The 18,013-nt window shown below is 44.0% G+C and overlaps 1 protein-coding gene across 1 annotated transcript in view; it reads right to left on the reverse strand.

Annotated features, from left to right (window-relative positions):
* GFPT2 (glutamine-fructose-6-phosphate transaminase 2) overlaps positions 1 to 18,013 on the reverse strand; it is a 45,906-nt gene that overhangs the window by 13,708 nt on the left and 14,185 nt on the right. Inside the window, exons 2-10 of the mRNA XM_063086225.1 lie at positions 17,455 to 17,562; positions 15,650 to 15,748; positions 15,037 to 15,162; positions 11,134 to 11,192; positions 10,338 to 10,472; positions 8,196 to 8,257; positions 5,020 to 5,099; positions 4,392 to 4,509; positions 460 to 623 (exon numbers count right to left, since the gene is read on the reverse strand). Of these exons, the coding sequence (XP_062942295.1) occupies positions 460 to 623; positions 4,392 to 4,509; positions 5,020 to 5,099; positions 8,196 to 8,257; positions 10,338 to 10,472; positions 11,134 to 11,192; positions 15,037 to 15,162; positions 15,650 to 15,748; positions 17,455 to 17,562 (951 nt within the window). The remainder of the gene's footprint in view (positions 1 to 459; positions 624 to 4,391; positions 4,510 to 5,019; positions 5,100 to 8,195; positions 8,258 to 10,337; positions 10,473 to 11,133; positions 11,193 to 15,036; positions 15,163 to 15,649; positions 15,749 to 17,454; positions 17,563 to 18,013) is intronic.

Here is an 18,013-nt window from a genome sequence, read left to right on the forward strand (position 1 = left end):
AGTGGAAAGCCATTGGAGGGCTTTAAGCAGCGGGAGGATAACAGGGTCTTATTCATGTTCTTAAAAGTTTACTCAGGCTGCCCTCTGGAGAAGAGGTTGTAGGGGACAAAAGTGGGTACAGGCAGACAAGCTCTCCTCGTAGGGAGTGGTCCACAGCCCACCACTGCAGACCTCCCACCCAGAGGAGAAATGACTCCTGGGCCATAGGAATGTGTCCCAGGGAGGCCGTTGATAGTGTGGGGTCAGATGAAGCAGGGAGGACCTGGTGCCTGAATAGAGGCAGGAGCACCTTTGGAGGTGTCAGGCCAGGTCCCCACATCCCCTGCAGTCTGCCCAGTGGTCACAGCAGGTAGCAGGGCTGTGGGGCCCACCCATGATGAGGCAGAATGCATCAGGAGCTCGACCACTGAGCGTCTTCTCCTCGAGGCTCCTGCAAATGGACTGTCAGAGGATACCTGCCTTTCATTATTTGCTGCAATTCCATCTGCAAGGTCTGGATGGCTCGAGATGGGTCATCACTAGCTGAGCGCTTGACCCGATGAATGGAGAGTTTCCCATCAGCCACTGCAGCGATGTCATCGTCCTCCAGGAAGATGACCCGGTTGGTGTGTTCTATGATAGCACTGGAGCAAGAAAACACAGGTGTCATCATCAGCCCCTGCCCTCAGCAGTTACAAGGTGGTAGTCACTCTCTGTTTCCCAGGTGTGGGGTCCATACACATCAGAGGCATTTTAAGAGGGACAGAGACACCACATCAAAAGCATTGATTTGCATACCTCTTCTCCACACCTCCCTCTCCTCCCCCTGAATTATTTTGAAACCAGTCCCAGACATTACATCATTTTTTCTGTAAAACATTTTAACTTGTATCTGTAAAAGATAAGGACTATTTTTAACCTACTATAATACCATTATCATATCTATAAATAAAATTAATAGTTATTCCTTCATATCATCAAATATTCATTCTGTTCAAATTTCCCCAGTAATCTCACGGATGTCTTTATGCAATTGGTTTCTTCAAATCAGGATCCAAACAATGTCACCTTTGGAGAATGCTCAGGAACCAACACATTATTGTTAATTGTAAAGGGAAAGAATGAAGCTCTTATCTTGCCTTTTGAAACAATCTGTTTTTCAAAATAACCACATAGTTTATGAAGGCAAGTTTCTCCTTATAGAAGTAATATCGCTAGTAAAGAAGGAATGATAGAATAAGAATAATCAATTTGTGGACTCAATTATTAATAGTTCTAATCAAGAATCCTCAATGGCTGTTGAAATCAAGAGGTGAAAAGCTGAGAGAAACTTTATAGTGGACGGATAAGGCTGGCAACATTTGAACCTCCTGATCTATCTTAGCACAAAAAGAGAGACAATGAGACATTGTGTGCCTACTAATGGCACGACACACGACCACCCATAAAGTAGTCTTGACAAAAAATAAAACTGGAATAAGATCAAGCTTCTAGACACCTATAAACTCTGGTTTACAGGAAATACAGTGGACAGGGGAATATGTTAAATGATGCCATGGGGGTTGCATTCAGCAAAATCCAGACAATGGGCAACCCATCAGGACAAATGACCCAGTTTCATAACACACACACACCCAGGCACACACACATGTGACAAGAAATAAAAGGGGACCTAAAGGCCACCTATATGATATGCCCACCAATGAAATGTAGGGTCATTGCATTCATTTTAATAAAAATTTTCTCCGTATGAAGTGTGATAATTATATTTCCCTTGAGATCGTGATAGAAAATTTGTTAGAAAAGTTGGTAAATAAAAAAGAAAATTAGGTTATCCATAGCACAGGTGGTGCACAGATGCAGTAAAAAACACGAAGGTGGTGCTTGAAGGACCACTGGAGAAAAACCCCTCATTCTACCAAGTGCTACATCCACACACATGCCTTCGCAGAAAAATGAACATTTAAAACTTTTGATGCAAAGTTAAAGAGAAAAACTATCAAATCCCATGGTTCTAAGAGAGGTGTATCTAGCCAGATCCTAGGGCAGAATGATAAAGAAGGATGGAAAACCAACTGCATGGGTACAAATATTTTAAACAATACATGTCCATTGTATAAAAAGTAAAAAACACAGAGTAACAAGAGGAAGAAGCAAAAATGACCGATCCCATCGCCAAGAGATAAATACTGCTTACATTGTAGCATTGGCCTCCCTACAATTCTTGATGCATGTGTGTTTATATTTATGTGAACAGATGTATGTTTAAATATAATTACTATTTTAATTTACAAAATGGATGGTAATATAATCTAGTCATTAAGAGCATTGGTCCAGGAGTTAGACCTGAGGTGGACTCCTTGCCTCTGTCTCTTACTAGTCCTGTGCCCTCAGGCAACATAGACAAACCCTCTAAGCCTGTCTCACGTTCCTCCTCTGCAAAACAGAGATGACTGCTGTGCCAGAGGTGTGTTGTGATTATTAAACGGAGGTAAACCTGGTGAGGCCCTCAGCACAGTTCCCAGATATCAGTGCACAGCACATGCTAGCTACGGTTGTCCTGGGGGCTCCACGGTGTGTCTTCGTATCTGGGAGGGTCACCCCTGTCATTCTTTTTCAATATGTGTTGGTTTTCTTGACCACACACCATACATTATCGAATCCCTTTTTTAAGTTCCAAAAACCTAAACAAACCAACAAAAGAATCTTGAGGATTTTAATTATAGCACTGAATTTACAGACTAATTTGGGGGAAAATCAAACTTTTAAAAAAATAATTTCTGATTGTTAAATTAACTTTGAAATTTATACTTATTAACTTTTAAAATAATATGAACTCTTCTTACCATGGAATGTGGAATCTCTCCCTTTATTCCAATCTCTTATTTCTTATGGTAAACCTTTGCAGTCTTCTCCAAACAGGTTCTAAAATATTTTTACTAAAATTTATTCTAAGGAATTTAATTAAAACTTTTTTTTCAACCCTGGTGACTAGTATTGCTTTTCTTGTTCAACAAACGTTTGCTGGGGGTCTATTGTGCCGTCATGTGAGAAGATACAAGAGGTAATAAGGTAGACATGGTCCCTCCCCCAGTCAACTGACAGCTTAGTGGCTATTGCTGGGATGTAAGATTCCTACACCTTTATTCTTTGACCAGCTGTTAGGACTAGTTCTAACAGCCCTTCAGTTAAATTTTTAAAGTATAGGCATTCCTGCCTTTTCTTGTTTTAGAAACATCTACCATATATCATTGAATATAAGATACCATTGATTTTAAGGTCACAATGATTTTATATGCTTCTAAGAAATAAAAAAGTCAGCAAATTATAATGGGAAGACGTCACTTATAGATGCCAAAATCTATACAATAATGCTATATATTAGAATTATTGAAATAATATTAGCTTCTCGTTTCAATGGTGTTCTAAGGAACACAGTTTGGGAAAACACTGCCCTTGTCTATCTGCTTTAAGTAGGATGCTGGCTGTGGGCTGAAACAGGCCTAGCAGCCCAGGCTCTAGGTTCTTATTACTCCCTGTTTCCCAGGAGCCCTGGCCTGGTGTCCTCCCTGCTTCACAGCAAGGTCCTGTTAGAGGCTGGGTGAGAAAGAGAAAACCCATCCAGAATGAAAGAAATAATAAAGGCTTGGATCAAAGAGGTAGTACTGGTGTTTACAGTGGTTTTCTACTTCAAAGAACAGGAAAGTGTTTTTGTCCTCTCTCTCTTTCTTCTCTCTCTCTTCTCTCTCTCTTTGTCTTTCTCCCTCCCTCCCTCCCTCCCTCTGTATGTATGTATATGTGCGAATATACAAGTTTTGTACTAAAATGGGTATGAAACAGAATTTTTCAGATTTCAAAATTATTTAGTGGATTGATGAGAACACAGACTTTAGAATCAATGGGACAAAAATCCCTAAATCTTGACTCTATCTTTTACGAATGGTCAGGCCCAAGGCAAAGACACGGTGGGGTGTGGGAAAAATTGAGGTCTGGAGAGACTTGCCCCATCTAAAAGGAGTAGCCTCAGACAACTGGGGCCAGAGGGATCACAGCCCTGTGTACTCAGATGTGCCAGTTTTTCTAGATACGCTAGAAATCCAAATTTTTATATGAAATCTCCCAATTTTAAAATGTTGCAACTAAGGCAATGATTTCATGCAGGCCCAAAACATTTTGTCCATCAGTGATCTGGCTTTTGGCCACCAGGGCTGCCCACAAGAGTACACAGTTGGACACTGAACAAGGATTCCAGGACAAGGGCCATCGAGGCCTGAAATCTGCCTTGGACCCCACCCCTTGCTGAGCCATAAGAAGACAGCTCAAATGGAGGGATAAATAAGAAATGGAGGTGTTTAGGCAGTCATTCTTCGATAATATAATCTCAGGAAAGAAAGGTGAAAATGTTTAATTACCTTGCATCTGAAGCAAAGAAGAACTCCACTGCTTTATTGCCCACAGCATGAAGGCAGGTGGAGCTGTCCAGTCTCTTCATCCTTGTCTTACAGATATTCTTCACATTCTCAATATTGCCTAGCAAATGAAGGAATGGGTTGCAAATCCCATCAGACTATTTTGTTTGCATAATGTGCAGCAAAGAACCAATTTACTCTTTGAATATGTGTGGGAGAAATTTGCAATTTTTAGCATTGGCTGCGTCAGCCAAATCATGTAAAAGATCCCCAAATAGCACAGTACTGCTGCAAGAGCATTTAAACAGCTACAGTATGAGAATAACGCAAACTAAAACAAACCAAGAAATACTCAAATCAGGGCACGGTTGCCATTATACAATGCAGCTGCACACTGTTCTCTCTACTTTTGTGTATGAAAACATCCATAATAAAAAACTTAAAAAAAAAAAAAGATGGAGCCAAGTCTCAGTTGTGTGAAAACCTTTTGGACCTGGAGCCACGTAATGGTTGGGCCCAGTCAGAGGAAGGAATCCTAGCCTCAGAGAGGAGTTGACCACATAAAAGCAGGTGCTAAGTCCTGAGACAGTGGTCAGTAGCTGTGCTGTTAAGTCCTTTTTGAGAAACTTACACGTCCTATATAAGATGGGGATCTGTTCAGTGGAGAGTTTGTACTTGCTCCGCACCCCGATGAGCAGTGGACTGCCTCTCCTACAGGGAGAAAAAGGCATCAAGTTACCCATTGCCTCCACACCCCAGGGCTGGGCAACCTCCTAGCATCTGAGGTGGGATCCCCGAATCTAGCGCTTTTCCTGCCACAGAATGGACACCTTGACTACAGAAAGATGTCCTCAAGGTGTGGAGCAATAAACAACAGGCTAGCACACAAATCCTAGCTCACTAACATGGCATCACCTGCCTGCACAATGAACCTGGTAACCTGTCTTGCCCCCATCTTCATGGGAGCTGGAACTCTTCCAGTTCAATAAATCCCCACATGTGACTAACCCACGTGGTAAGATTGCAGAGGCTGAGCAGAGGAAGCACTGACGGCATGTTGACCCTCCACTGCCTCCATTCGCCATGTGTCTTTAAAGTGGGGGCACTGGGTGCCCAGGATCTGCCCAAAGACTCCCTTTTTTTCCTCTCTTTCATCTAGTCCAGTTATTCTCCAGCTTTAGTAGCACTAAACAAACTGACTTTCACGTATTCTCTGCTTTGTGAGCCACTTAATGTGCCTTTAGGGGTGGTTTTGTTTCCACCTAAGTGACACCTCATGGATGAAGCTTAGACTCTTTGACCTGTACAAGGTGGACTTCAAAATAAAGGGGACAGTGGTTTTCACAAGGCAGAGTCTTGGGGAATTTCTGCAGCTGACCAGGGGGAGGGACTCTAACTCAACTCTTCTCTCCCAGAGTCTGTTTCAGGCACAAGTGCCCAGCTTTCTGAGCATCTCAGAGGAGATCTTCAGTAAAGCACTTAACTGATATTTCTTTCTGGCTCAGAACTTCTGGTGGTGAATGTGTTTGAGGTATTATTCCATGATTTTAATGACATCTTCCCTCCCAAATCTAATTCTTTGTTTATTCTTATAAATTACATCACACAAATAAAATTTTCAGTGCATAGTGGTAAGCAGTTCACTTTGGTAACTCAGACACTCCATACCTGTGATTCTTAGTCAGAAGCCAGGCAGGTAAAATTCCAATAGTTACCAAAAGATGTGTGCCTGCCCCTACCTCCCACCCCCTCAAACAGCTATACTCACACATGTTAACTTACTAATGAGAAGAAAACACTGAGAAAGTTGTAATAAGACAATGTAAGAAAGCTGTCTCAAACACATTAATTCGATAAAATGGGGTAACATTTCACCTCAATCGATTTTTTGCTAACTTAGATCAATGAACTAATGAAGTACTTGTTAATCAGCCTAAATCAAGTCCACAAATATTCATCTGGTCTGTTAACCTGACTCAATACAGTCGCTAAATGTTTGTTCAACAATGACAGGCCAGTAAGTGTTGACCTGTTTGGACCCCAATTCTGACTTCTCAAAGTGGGGGACAAGTTTGTGGCTTTGAAGAAGGAGCAGTGAGCACCTTGAATATTTTGGACAATCTTTTATTTTGTCTAAAGCAAATCAGAGACATAGTTCTGGGTCCAGTGGGGAACTACCTTAAATAGTCTTCATAATAATGACAGTGAGAAAGTATGCAGTTGTCTAATTTTCTTGGCAAATGGCTCTCCCAGATTTTATTGTGTAGATTGAGCTCTGTGGTTTCTCTAGACTTTGAGACATGTAGTTCTCCCAAGATATCCAAAGATTGTCCTGGAGGTTATAGAGCCATCAGTTACAGGCAATTTAAAAAAAATTAAAGCTTTATTCCTTCTTCATGCTGCTTTCTTCTGCATTCATTTTAAGTGGTAATAATATGATAATATCAGGTTTTAAAAGGGGCTTCTAAATTTGATAGGAACCAACTGGTATGTTATAATTCTATGATTTGAAGGGATGGATTCTAAATGGTTCATTAGTTCCAGTCCTGGAAATAATAAAATCATGATAAATTCATATCATTCCCTGCTTCGTGGGGAACAGTCTGTGAGGAACAGTCTTACCCTTTCAGTCTCCCAGAGCCACATCTGCATTCTTGATGACTCCCCAATGGCTTCGGAATGGAGCCTGCAGCCTGCAGGGCACTGAGGCCCTTTAGAGCTGGACCTCTGTCCACACCTCTGCTCCCCACCAGCTTGTGAGGTTCATGGGGCAGTGTCTGCACTACCTTGTTCACTGCTGTCCCCCATGGCTGGGACACAGCAGGTGTCAGGAAGTGCACACTGAGAATGGAAGAGCCTCAAGTCCCACCAGTGCCCTTCTACCTTGCTGCCACCCTGTCCAAGCAGGGATGCTGGAAGTGCCACATTCTCTCTGGGCCCTTTGCCTTTGCTCACGCTGGTTCCTCTGTCTGGAACACTTTTTCCCACTGCCCACTTTCCCCAAGCTGACACCTGCTCCCCCCTTAGGCCCCCGGTGCAGTGGCCTTCCCAGCTCCCATCACAGAGCATCACAGTCCTCTGCCCTTCTCTGTCCTCCTGCACACTTGTCCAGTCCTTAAGGGCAGGGATCAGGTTGGGTGTCGTTAGGTCCCAGGACCCAGTACACAATAAGTGTTCAACAAATATAAACTGATGGGTAAATGGATGGATGGATGAATATAAGATCACAGGATGGCACTTTATCCTCTTCAGTGAATCTACACAGCACCAGGGGCCATAGGGGGCTGAAACAGATGGACATGTGGACTGAACCAGGACTTCTGGGCTGATTCCTGGGACATTGCTTCTGTGAAGGTGATGAAGTTTGAGCTCTGAGCCTTCAAGGCCTCTTCCGTACTGGATCAAAATCAGTGTTCACTTGGACTCCTAGTTTTGAGTTCATAAATTTGCATGCTTTTTCTTAAAGGAGGTCCCCCAAATTGTGTCGGCTTCAAGCCCCACAAAACCTGGATCTGCCCTTTCTATACAGTTTAATTTTGAATTTGAATTTGTTGTCAACCTCTGAAAATCTGGAGATTTCAAATAGAAATCTAATTTTCTGATTTCTCTTTTTAAAAATCAAAGCTGTAGTACCACGGTCATAGAGACGGTGGAGTACAGTCTCTGGGGCTAAGCCACAGTTGTCCCTCAGACACAGCAAGCAACTTCTAGTTTGTCAGAGGCCCTACTCCTGCCTCGTGCCCCAAGATAAATGATTTTATTTTATTTATTTGTTTGTTATTGGAAAGTCAATGTGTTTTGTTTCACCTTGTGGCAACGGCTTCTCCCGGGTAGTGGATGCTCTTGAAAACCAACGCGAATGCACCTTCCTGAAAACATGAAAAAAGAGTGATGAACGCTCGTTCTGGCTAGCCAAGTGCTGCAGCCTGGCGCAAGGCCCCAGCAGGGTCTCCCTGGGCCCCTCTTCACGGCAGGAAGTCCTGGGGTCACTCAGGGAGCCCAAGACAGGAACAGCTCATGTAGGGTGATGTCAGGAGGGAAAGTGAAACAGACGATGCCACGCTGAAGTACCAAAGACCAGAACTTGAGAATTTCACCATCAGCAACATAAAGCACACCTGCCCAGGCCCAGAAGGAACCCGTCAGGGATGCCCAGCTCTGTGATGAGTTAGGTAGACTGGTGCAGTTAGGAAACCAGAGCCACAGGAAACTAGAGCCAAGGCCAGGGTGCCCTGCACTGGGTCTCAGGGATGGTGCCTTCTCAGGGAGCACCTGTGAGGGCTAAAGGGGCTGCACTTAGCTCAGCCCACAGTAGAGCCTGGGTTCAGATCTTGGCTCCATCCCTTAACAGAGCAATCACTTTAGACTTCTTTGTGCCTCATTTTCCTCATCTGTGATGGAGATAAGAATAGTCCTACCTCGTATGGCTTCTGTGATGACTGTAAGCTAATGTGCTGACGTGCTTAGAACAATGCCCTGCATACAGCGAATCCAAGGGAAGCATGAGTTGTTCTTGCTCTTATTACTATTTCTGCGGCTATGACTGTCATACCTCTGTGCTTTAGCTTGTTGGTTTGTGCAAAGCCAGAACTAGAATCGAGTTCTCCTAACTCAATACTCAAAATGCTCTTTCTACTTGAATTCTTGCTATATTCTCCTCTACATTCTGAACATCTTGTACTAATTTACCTCAACCCTAGTAGAACTCAGTTATATACAACTGGCTGTAAATCTGAATTTCCATGTGAAATCCCCCGTTTTGGAACCTTGGGCAGCCCAAGGCCCTGTGTGGCCAGTGTGTTGTGTCCACTTTGCCAACGCACCTGCACAGCTGGAGGGACCCAGCGTCAGTGTCCCCAGGCCTCAAAAAGGGCCTTTCAAACTGCCCAAAAGAAGGAGCTTCAGACAGACCCTGCTGCTTTTGTCAACAGTGAAGTACGACTGAATAGAAAAACACTTTATGTTCCCTGTCAAAAAGAGCCCAGTATAGCTTCAGGTAAGAAAAGTCACAGAAGTTTAAAAGTGCCATTATTGGGGTGATATTTTCAAAACTTAAAATTACAAATGGAAAAGAAGAAATACAAAATTGGTTTACTGTACATTATACAGTATTGGTTTGCTGTACACAAAGTATGGGATAGGCTCTTACTTATAAATATGTCCTCTAAATTACAGATTCTCCAAAATGGGAGTCATAGGACAAATGGTTTCAACAGTAGATTTGCTTTTTAAAAAAGACTCTGAAAACACCCTCTCAAGGATGACATATTTTAAACCACAATGTGGTGCCCACAGCAGCTTTTAACCAGGATGTTACGGATTCTCGGCCCTGAGCACTGTCTCCAGGTGCCCATGGCCTTGGAGGAGATATTGGACGACAATGACGCCATGAGGTTGGGCTCTGGGATGTCTGGAGCCCTCCCTCCTCCTCCCCATCCCACATAGGCTGTCTGCTCCACCGCCTCCTCCAAGAAAAGCCTCTCCTTGCACAATCCCCCAGGGTGCACTGGCCTTCTCAGGGCCTTTGCTCCTTGGGCCCTGCCCTCTGGTACATCACAATCTCTCCCTCTCCTGGGTCATTCCCTTCAGCACGCAGACATGCTCTCATATCTCCTATCACAGAAACACCATCCTCCCTTGGGACCTCAACCCTCTCCTGCACAACAGATCATCACCACATTCACATGTGCATTGTCAGAAGTCATAGACTATAAGGCCAGTCACACAATTCCAGAGCTGCTAAAATGAAGCAAGGAGCTTTCTAATGGATGTTTACCACCCAAACCGCAGAACTTCTCCCAAGTCTACAAGGATGCAACATCTTAAGGCCAAATGGCTGTAGATGAGCCATCTTTTATCCTCCGTACTTCGTACAAATTTGCCTAATAAGTGCTTAAGAAAAATGAAGGAATGAAGGAGTGATTTAGACAGAGGGGACTTGTAACTCACCAACTGCTGAATGACTCTCTCGACCAGAGTTGAAAATGTAATGTCCTCGGTTTCCCTGTTGTCAAAGATGTATTTGATCAGCTTGGCGATGGTCTCTGTATCTGTTTCTGACTCAAACTCATAGCCTTTGCTTTCCTGGAATATGTGGTTGGACACAGTGTCAGATAATGGTCATTGTGCAATGCTGGCCTGGCAGACTTCCTTTCTCCTCCCTTATGATTTGCTCTTGGAGTGACTTAAGGAGAGAACAAGGAAAACTGGGAAGGGATGAAAAATGTTTGCCAGAATCACAAAGCCAAATACTTCTGACTCATTCCAGTATTCCCTGAGATCATCCCTCCTCAGAAGCTTGTCCTTGCCATTAATCTGGACATTGCAAAATAACAGCAGTCAAAATGATAAAATATGTGGAGTCAAAGCCACCCACATCCCAACCAACACCGCACAATCTCTTCAAACTTCAGACACTCACCATTTCACTACCCACCCCACATTCCATTTGGTATATGAGTCCATGTGTTACATAGTACAGATATTTTAATAAAACTAAGTTCATGATATTTCGATTCTGTGAATCTGCAGTGGCCCTTGGGATAAACGCTAATGCCCTGGTATCTCAAAACAAGGTCTGGGAGGCTGGCTTAGCTAGGGCAGCGGCTCATGCTCAGTGTTGTGGCTGAGAGTGGGCGTCACTCGGCTCCTGCATTTGTTTCCAGAGGGAAATGAGCTGGTTGGGAGGTTTCTGGGGAAGACAAATACCACTCAGCTTTGATGTTACCCAAGGGAAGTATCTTACCAGAAATTTCCTCAGATCTTTGTAGTTTGTGATGATCCCATTATGGATGACAACAAATTCTGAAAGAAAAGTTTAGTCAAGAAAGAAATGTTATTAAGAAATGAAGTCAGATGCAGAGGAAGATAATTTGACAGCTTGAAAACTCTCTGCCAGTTCCGCTCATATGAAGACTTCTGTTAAGAGCAAACTTCATTTACAGTGATTGGAACTGATGTCCACGATGACTACAATTTAAACTCAAGAAAATACATATTTCTCTTTCAGTAGCAAGCATCCATCAACCTGACCACGCATAAAGCTCTTACTTGTGTTCTACAATATTTCAAGTAGGCGTTGACATTTACATCAAATGGGGGATGATTAACCTTTCATTATCCAGAAATGATTCCAGGCATTCCCAATAGGCTTTAGGCTCAAAGAGGACACAGGCTAATGGTCCACAGAGGTGCTTGACCCATACTGCATTGTAAAAATATTTCAGTTTAAAAAGTTTTGAATTTTCACTTTAAAATCCTGGTTTTCTTGGGGGAAAACCCAGAAATTCTGGCACTCCTGGGCTTATCTGCATTCCAGGGTGGCCGTGAGAATGGCTCTTTAGCTGGGTTTGCCTGCTGCAGCCGCTCCCTGCTCCTCAAGCACCAGCCACACACCCCACTGCACAGGTGGGACCCCTGGCAGACCCTGAGAGGTTTTGAATTTTCACTTTAAAATCCTGGTTTTCTTGGGGGAAAACCCAGAAATTCTGGCACTCCTGGGCTTATCTGCATTCCAGGGTGGCCGTGAGAATGGCTCTTTAGCTGGGTTTGCCTGCTGCAGCCGCTCCCCGCTCCTCAAGCACCAGCCACACACCCCACTGCACAGGTGGGACCCCTGGCAGACCCTGAGAGGGTGGGGGATGTGTCTGCCTCAGTCTCCACTGAATTTTCTCAATATACAGCTGATAAATGAGTAACTTGAGGGAAAGTTCTAAGACCAGCCTAGGAGTTTTTCTGGACAAGTAACCCCCATCCCCACTCACTCTAGATAATAGAAATATTCCTATTGCCCCTGAGATTCAATAATCCCACTGGGATGTGTCTAGAAGTTGGATGCTCTTCATAAGTATCGACTATTATTCAGTGATCCTTCGGATCTCCAATTCAAGTTTTTCTTCAGTTCAGGAAAGATTTCTCCTATTACATCTTTTAAAACCTTTGCTGTTATTCTTTTTCTTTATTTTCACCATGACTTCCTCTCAATTTAAAAAAAAAAACCAACAACCCAAAAAACCCAAATTGTTATTTCTGTAAGTTCACACAAAAATTGGGGGGCTCAAATAAGAAAAGCCCAGTTTTCAGCAGGTATGCTGTCCACAGCAGAGCCGTGCCACAGCTTTATGTATTTATGTATTTATTTCTTTACTGTTCCATTTGTTCTGATCTCTTCCTGGGTACACGAGTTATCCATATGTTGGATCTCTATTAACTGGCTCCATATCCATTTCCTTCTTCAATTTTTTTCACATCTATTGTGACATTGTTTCTTTACACTATTTTCTGAACTCTGTTACATTTTCTTTCGTTTCTGTTCTCTTAACTTCTCATATTCATTTGTTTCCTAGAATCTATGTTTTCTTTGCAAGAACCTCTTTGCGTAATTTCCTTGTGCAATGCAGTTGCTAGGTGTAAGAGTTCTTTAGAAGTATGCTCTTTAGCTATCTCTGATGAGTTGTTAAAGAAATTTTAGTAATCTTTACTTATTGCCCATGTTGTTTTCTTTTCAATTACTCATCCTGAGTCAGGGCAGGATTTTCCAAGTTTGGGTGTGGATGGGTCTCTTTGGAGCCTCCCTGCTTTGGGGACACAGTCAGAATCACTGTCTGCATTTTCGGATGAGGTTCACCTTATCACTCGGGTGGGCAGGAGGCTGTGACTGGAGTGGCAATGTCTCAGGGCGCAAGGTCTTGGTACAGTGTGTTCTCAGCCAACACTGCTGCTCCAGGGACCAGCTCGTGCATCCGACCTGGGGTTTGGCCAGATGTATACTCTGGGTTCTCACCACCATGTGGTTTGCTGTTCTCCTCCTGAGTGTAGGTTGCCTGCCCCAGTTGTGGGATACCCTATGTTCAGGGCATGGACCAGACTCAAGAAACAGTCCCCAGCAAAAGCCTCACCCTGACCACATGGACACACATGTAGCCCCAGCCCCTCTGCTATCTCCAGCTGCTCTGCTGAGGAGGATGGGGCTCTCCTTTCATTCTCTGGAGGATACCTTCCTCTCCAAATTGGGCAGGGTGAACTGGTGAACTCCTGCAGGGTACTACAAAAAGAAGCTGCACCACCTTGCACTCTCTGTTGGGGTGGGGGTGTTGCCCTTCCCACCCAGTGCTGCACACTGCCTTGGAGTGCCACTGATCTGTAGTTGGTAAAGGACACTGAGCAGGGAGGTGCTGCTTTCTCCCATGGCCTGACTTCCACGAGGATTAACTGCAGTGAGCCTTGTCAAGAGTGTAGCAAAGTGCCTGCTCATAAGCCCCCAACAACCACTCTGATGTATGGGATCCCTACTTTACTATTGGATCCCTGAGCACCATCCGTGCTGAAGTTTACAGTAACTTAATTCATTTTTAAACTGAAATAAACTTACTTTAAAAAGAAAATGATACATCACTACTTAAATAGAAAAGTAGTATCATTTGCCAGGGGATGTCTCAGGGTGTGGGGCCCTGCTGACTCCAGAAATCATTCTCTTTGCTCGACACCGTCTCTAGTCATGTCCAGGTGTGGATCGGCAGGGCCTTCTGACCTGACCGGGTCTAACCCAGAGTGGCGACCCACTGAAAAGCCTGGATTATGTCATAGACTCTTGCTTGGCCTTGGAGGCCTGGGAGGAGTTAGGGATTAAATCCTCTCTCCATCTTTTATGCTTACTGTGTCCTACTGCAGGAGGTTCCAGCACCCTGGGAGCTGACCACAGAGCCCCTGAGAGCTGCCACTGGGAGCTCAGTCTTTCCCCCATGAGAGGGGGCTGGGGGTGTCATGTATGAGAACCATGGAATGAAGAACTCTCCTGGGTGCCCAGGAGAGGGGCATGGGCTATGAGCTGGGGCTGGCATGAGGGAGCAGTTGGGAGAAGCGGAGAACCCCCAACCCACCAAAGACTGCCATAAGCCATTACCTTGCCCACTCTGTGACCTTGGTCCACTGATGATCAGTGGTACCTGGGGTAATGTGAGCCCAGTATTTCCCTGTCTTCCAGTTTTTCAAGGGATGCCAGAAGTCTGGACTTCTATGAACAATAATTCTTAATTTTCAAAAACATGAAGTGGGCTGAGTTGAGAGCTCTTCTGGGAAGAGCTCCCGGGCTGCCAGTTGCAACGTCTGTTTCTTCAAATCTTAACCCCTTGGCTGCTGAGGCCTCACTACAGCCTCCTCAGAATGAACCAAGATCAGCGCTGCCAGCTACCCTCTCTCTGGGTCACTCCCTGAAGGAAAGGGAGGTGGGTTTAGCTGGATGAGGAACCAACCCCATCCTTCCCTTGAGGGCTCGGGCTTCTGAACCCTTCAGTCTCTTGGGGAGGAACAGTGCCCAAGCCCTTCAGTCCCTCCCTCTGCTGTATCCCACTCAAAGGCTGTGTTTGGAGGAGCCAGCAGCACTCATGGTAAAGTGCCATCATTTTCCTGTGGATGCATGGGGGTCAGCACTGCCCAGTGGCCAGGCTGAGTTTGTCTCCTGACTGAGGCCCAGGGCCACCAGTCAGGGCTTTGGGAGAGGGGATGTTTGGGTTCTCTTAGAAAGACAGGGCAGGCTGAGAATTCAGCTAGGCGTGGGTGTGGAACAAGCTCTGGCTAAGATCAACCCTGACACATAGTTCAGGGTGAGGCAGAGCCATCAGGGACAGGGGAGCAAGGCCATACTACATACCGTTGCCTTTGTCTGAGCGCTGTGGGTGGCTGTTGACAGCATTGGGGACCCCATGGGTGGCCCAGCGTGTGTGGGCAATGCCAAAGTGCGTCTCAAACTCCACCTTTAAGTCCATGCTGTCTTGTTCTAAATGAAAGAAAAATCAGTTTGCCACACTTTAAAAATAAGCATTGACATAGGACAGTTAAGGCGAAGCGGTATCATTACACCGAGACATAACACCTATTCCAACAGCACATTCCAACCCTGGGATTTCTGCCAGACCCAAGCACCACCCATGCTGAAGTTTACAGTAACTTAACTCACTTCTCAACTGAAATAAACTTACTTTAAAAAGAAAATGATATTTCACTACTAAAATAGAAAAGCAGTGCCATTTGCCAGAAAAATTAAAATAATAACTATTAAAATTAAAAAATTCTCCATGCACCACCACCTAAAATAAACCAGCCCACATTCTGTGAAACTCTTTTACAACATGGGCTTAACCCTCCTTCTATTTATCCAACCTTGGATAAATGAATATTTTTCATCCCAAATGCTGTTGGAATAAAATACTTTAAAGGTGCCCAGGCTGTATGTATCACTCTAACTCAGAGCATTTTCCACTCACTGTAAAGTTCTTCATCAAGAGCCTTGACTTTTCCCCTTTTCTTGACGAGCTGGATATGCCTTTCTTTGACTTCATGATTATTTCCATCGATTGCCACACCTGCAGTTTAAATGTTATTTTTTACAATGGAATTTAAGTTTTGTCTCACTTCATTGCAAGGTACCACCCAAGGTTAGGGCTACCCAGTGCTGTCTGTCTCCTGCAGTTCTTGTCCCCCGACTTATGATGGGGCTACTGCCCGATAAACCCATCTTAAGTTGAAAATATCATTAAGTCAAAAATGCATTTAGTACACCTACCTACTGAACATCATAGCTGAGCATAGCCTACCTTAAACATGCTCAGAACACTTACATTAGCCTACAGCAGGGCAAAATCACCTAACAAAGCCTATATATAATAAAGTGTTGAATATCTCATGTAATTTATTGAATACTATACTGCGAGTGAAAACAGAATGAGCATGGGCACTTGAGGTATGGTTTCCACTGAACACATGTTACTTTTGCACCATCATAAAGCTGAAAAACTGTAAGTCAGACCATCATCAGTCAGGGACTGTATAGAGTTTTCAGAAAATTTATTGTGAAAGAAGAGGCTATGACTGTGGCAATACTAAACAGCAGGCAAGGAAACTCCCTGCTTACTCCTGGGCTGTGGCTTACACTCTTACTCCTCACTGCCTTACTCTGGGTCCGGGGCTGCCCAGGGTGAGCACCATGGGAAGCTTCCAGTAGGGAGGCACTACCCTGCCCATCACTAATGGCAATGGGCTCATCTAAGGGCATGTATCCTGTTGTGCTCTTTGCACTATGATATTTTAGCTGGTATCTCCACCGCATTACTGTTCCTGCAACCTTTTATCTGACTTTATCTGACTTGCTTTCTGTTAAGAAATGATAGGAATATAAAATTATCTGACTCTCCCTTTCTCCTCAGGCTGCTTAATTCATAATTGGACACAGACTAAATATCCACCTGTTTGGCAGACGGAGGAGAAAACTCTGAGATAGTCACCCAGTGGAGAGTTGTGTAGCCACTTAGAAAGATATTTAGGAAATTTAGGAAGAATTTAGGATAATGGAAATGTTGAGATAAGTAGGGGGGAAAAAAGCAGACTATAAAATTATAAAATTTCATAATTATAATTTAGGTAAATACAAAAATATCTGTGTACAACACTTCCACCCGTCCCCACCCCAGACCATCCCAATGTACAACAATGATTAGAGAGGGACACAAAGATTGATGGGGGGGGGCACCATTTTTAAGCCACTTTATTGAGGCATAATTGACATACAAAAAGCTGTATTATTTAATGTATACCACTTGATAAGTTTGGAGATAAGTATACATTCCTGAAACCATCACCACTATCTATGCCATAAACCTATCCAAAAGTTTCCTTCTGTCCTCTTTATTATTATTGTGTGTTTGTGATAAGAAAATTTATCTTCTCTCCTAGCAAATTTTTCAGTATATAATACAGCATCGTTAACTACAGGCACCATGCTGCATAGTAGATCACTAGGACTTACTCATCTTGCATAACTGAAGCTTTGTACCTTTTGACCAATACCTCCCCACTTCCTGATTGGGGGTACTTTTGGCGGACTTCTTTTTTTTTAACCCTTATTTCTTCTTTTCTATAGTTTCAAATTTCTTTAATGAACAAGTATTATTTTTATGTTGAAAAGAAACATTAAAAAGAACTGCCAGAAAAATGCCCAGGTCGTAAAACCCCACAATAAAGCAAATGGGTGAGAAGAGCAGCTGTGCTCTGTCCCTGGACCACAAGGACCCACCTGCCGAGTCATAGCCTCTGTACTCCAGCCGCTGCAGGCCCTTGATGAGGGTTTCGAAAATCTCCTTCCTTGTCCGGGGGACTCTGTAGTTCATGTAGGCGAAGATTCCTGTTCAAAGAGAAAAAATGGCATGTTAATAAAGCACTCTGTTGGTGTTTAGAAGAAAAAATTCTGGGAATGCCGACAGAGGTGGCATTGCAGAAAGACTCCCCAGGCTGCTTGTAGAGGAAGGTGTGGCCTTCCCAGGCACAGTTGCAGAGAAATGGCCCTCTCCTCATGTTTCTGGAATGGTACTGTACTCAGCCCTTCCCCCTCACAACAAAAACACTCAAAAACCCTGTGTCACACCTGCTGGCCTTGTAATTCCTCTGCAGAGAGTTTATCCTGTGGATGTACGTTCAGGAGACAGCTTTCCCTGTGGCAAAGATCAGCAAAACAACCCAACCACCTCTGGACATCTGGAAGTCACCACTTCCATGCATTCCTTGATTTGCATTGAGTCATAAGAAGTCTCAGCAGTCCCTTGTGGCAGGTGGGAACAGATGCTGAGACCGTTGCT

This window comes from Cynocephalus volans, chromosome 2 (genome assembly GCF_027409185.1).
Source record: "Cynocephalus volans isolate mCynVol1 chromosome 2, mCynVol1.pri, whole genome shotgun sequence".
NCBI classification, from domain to species: Eukaryota; Metazoa; Chordata; class Mammalia; order Dermoptera; family Cynocephalidae; genus Cynocephalus; species Cynocephalus volans.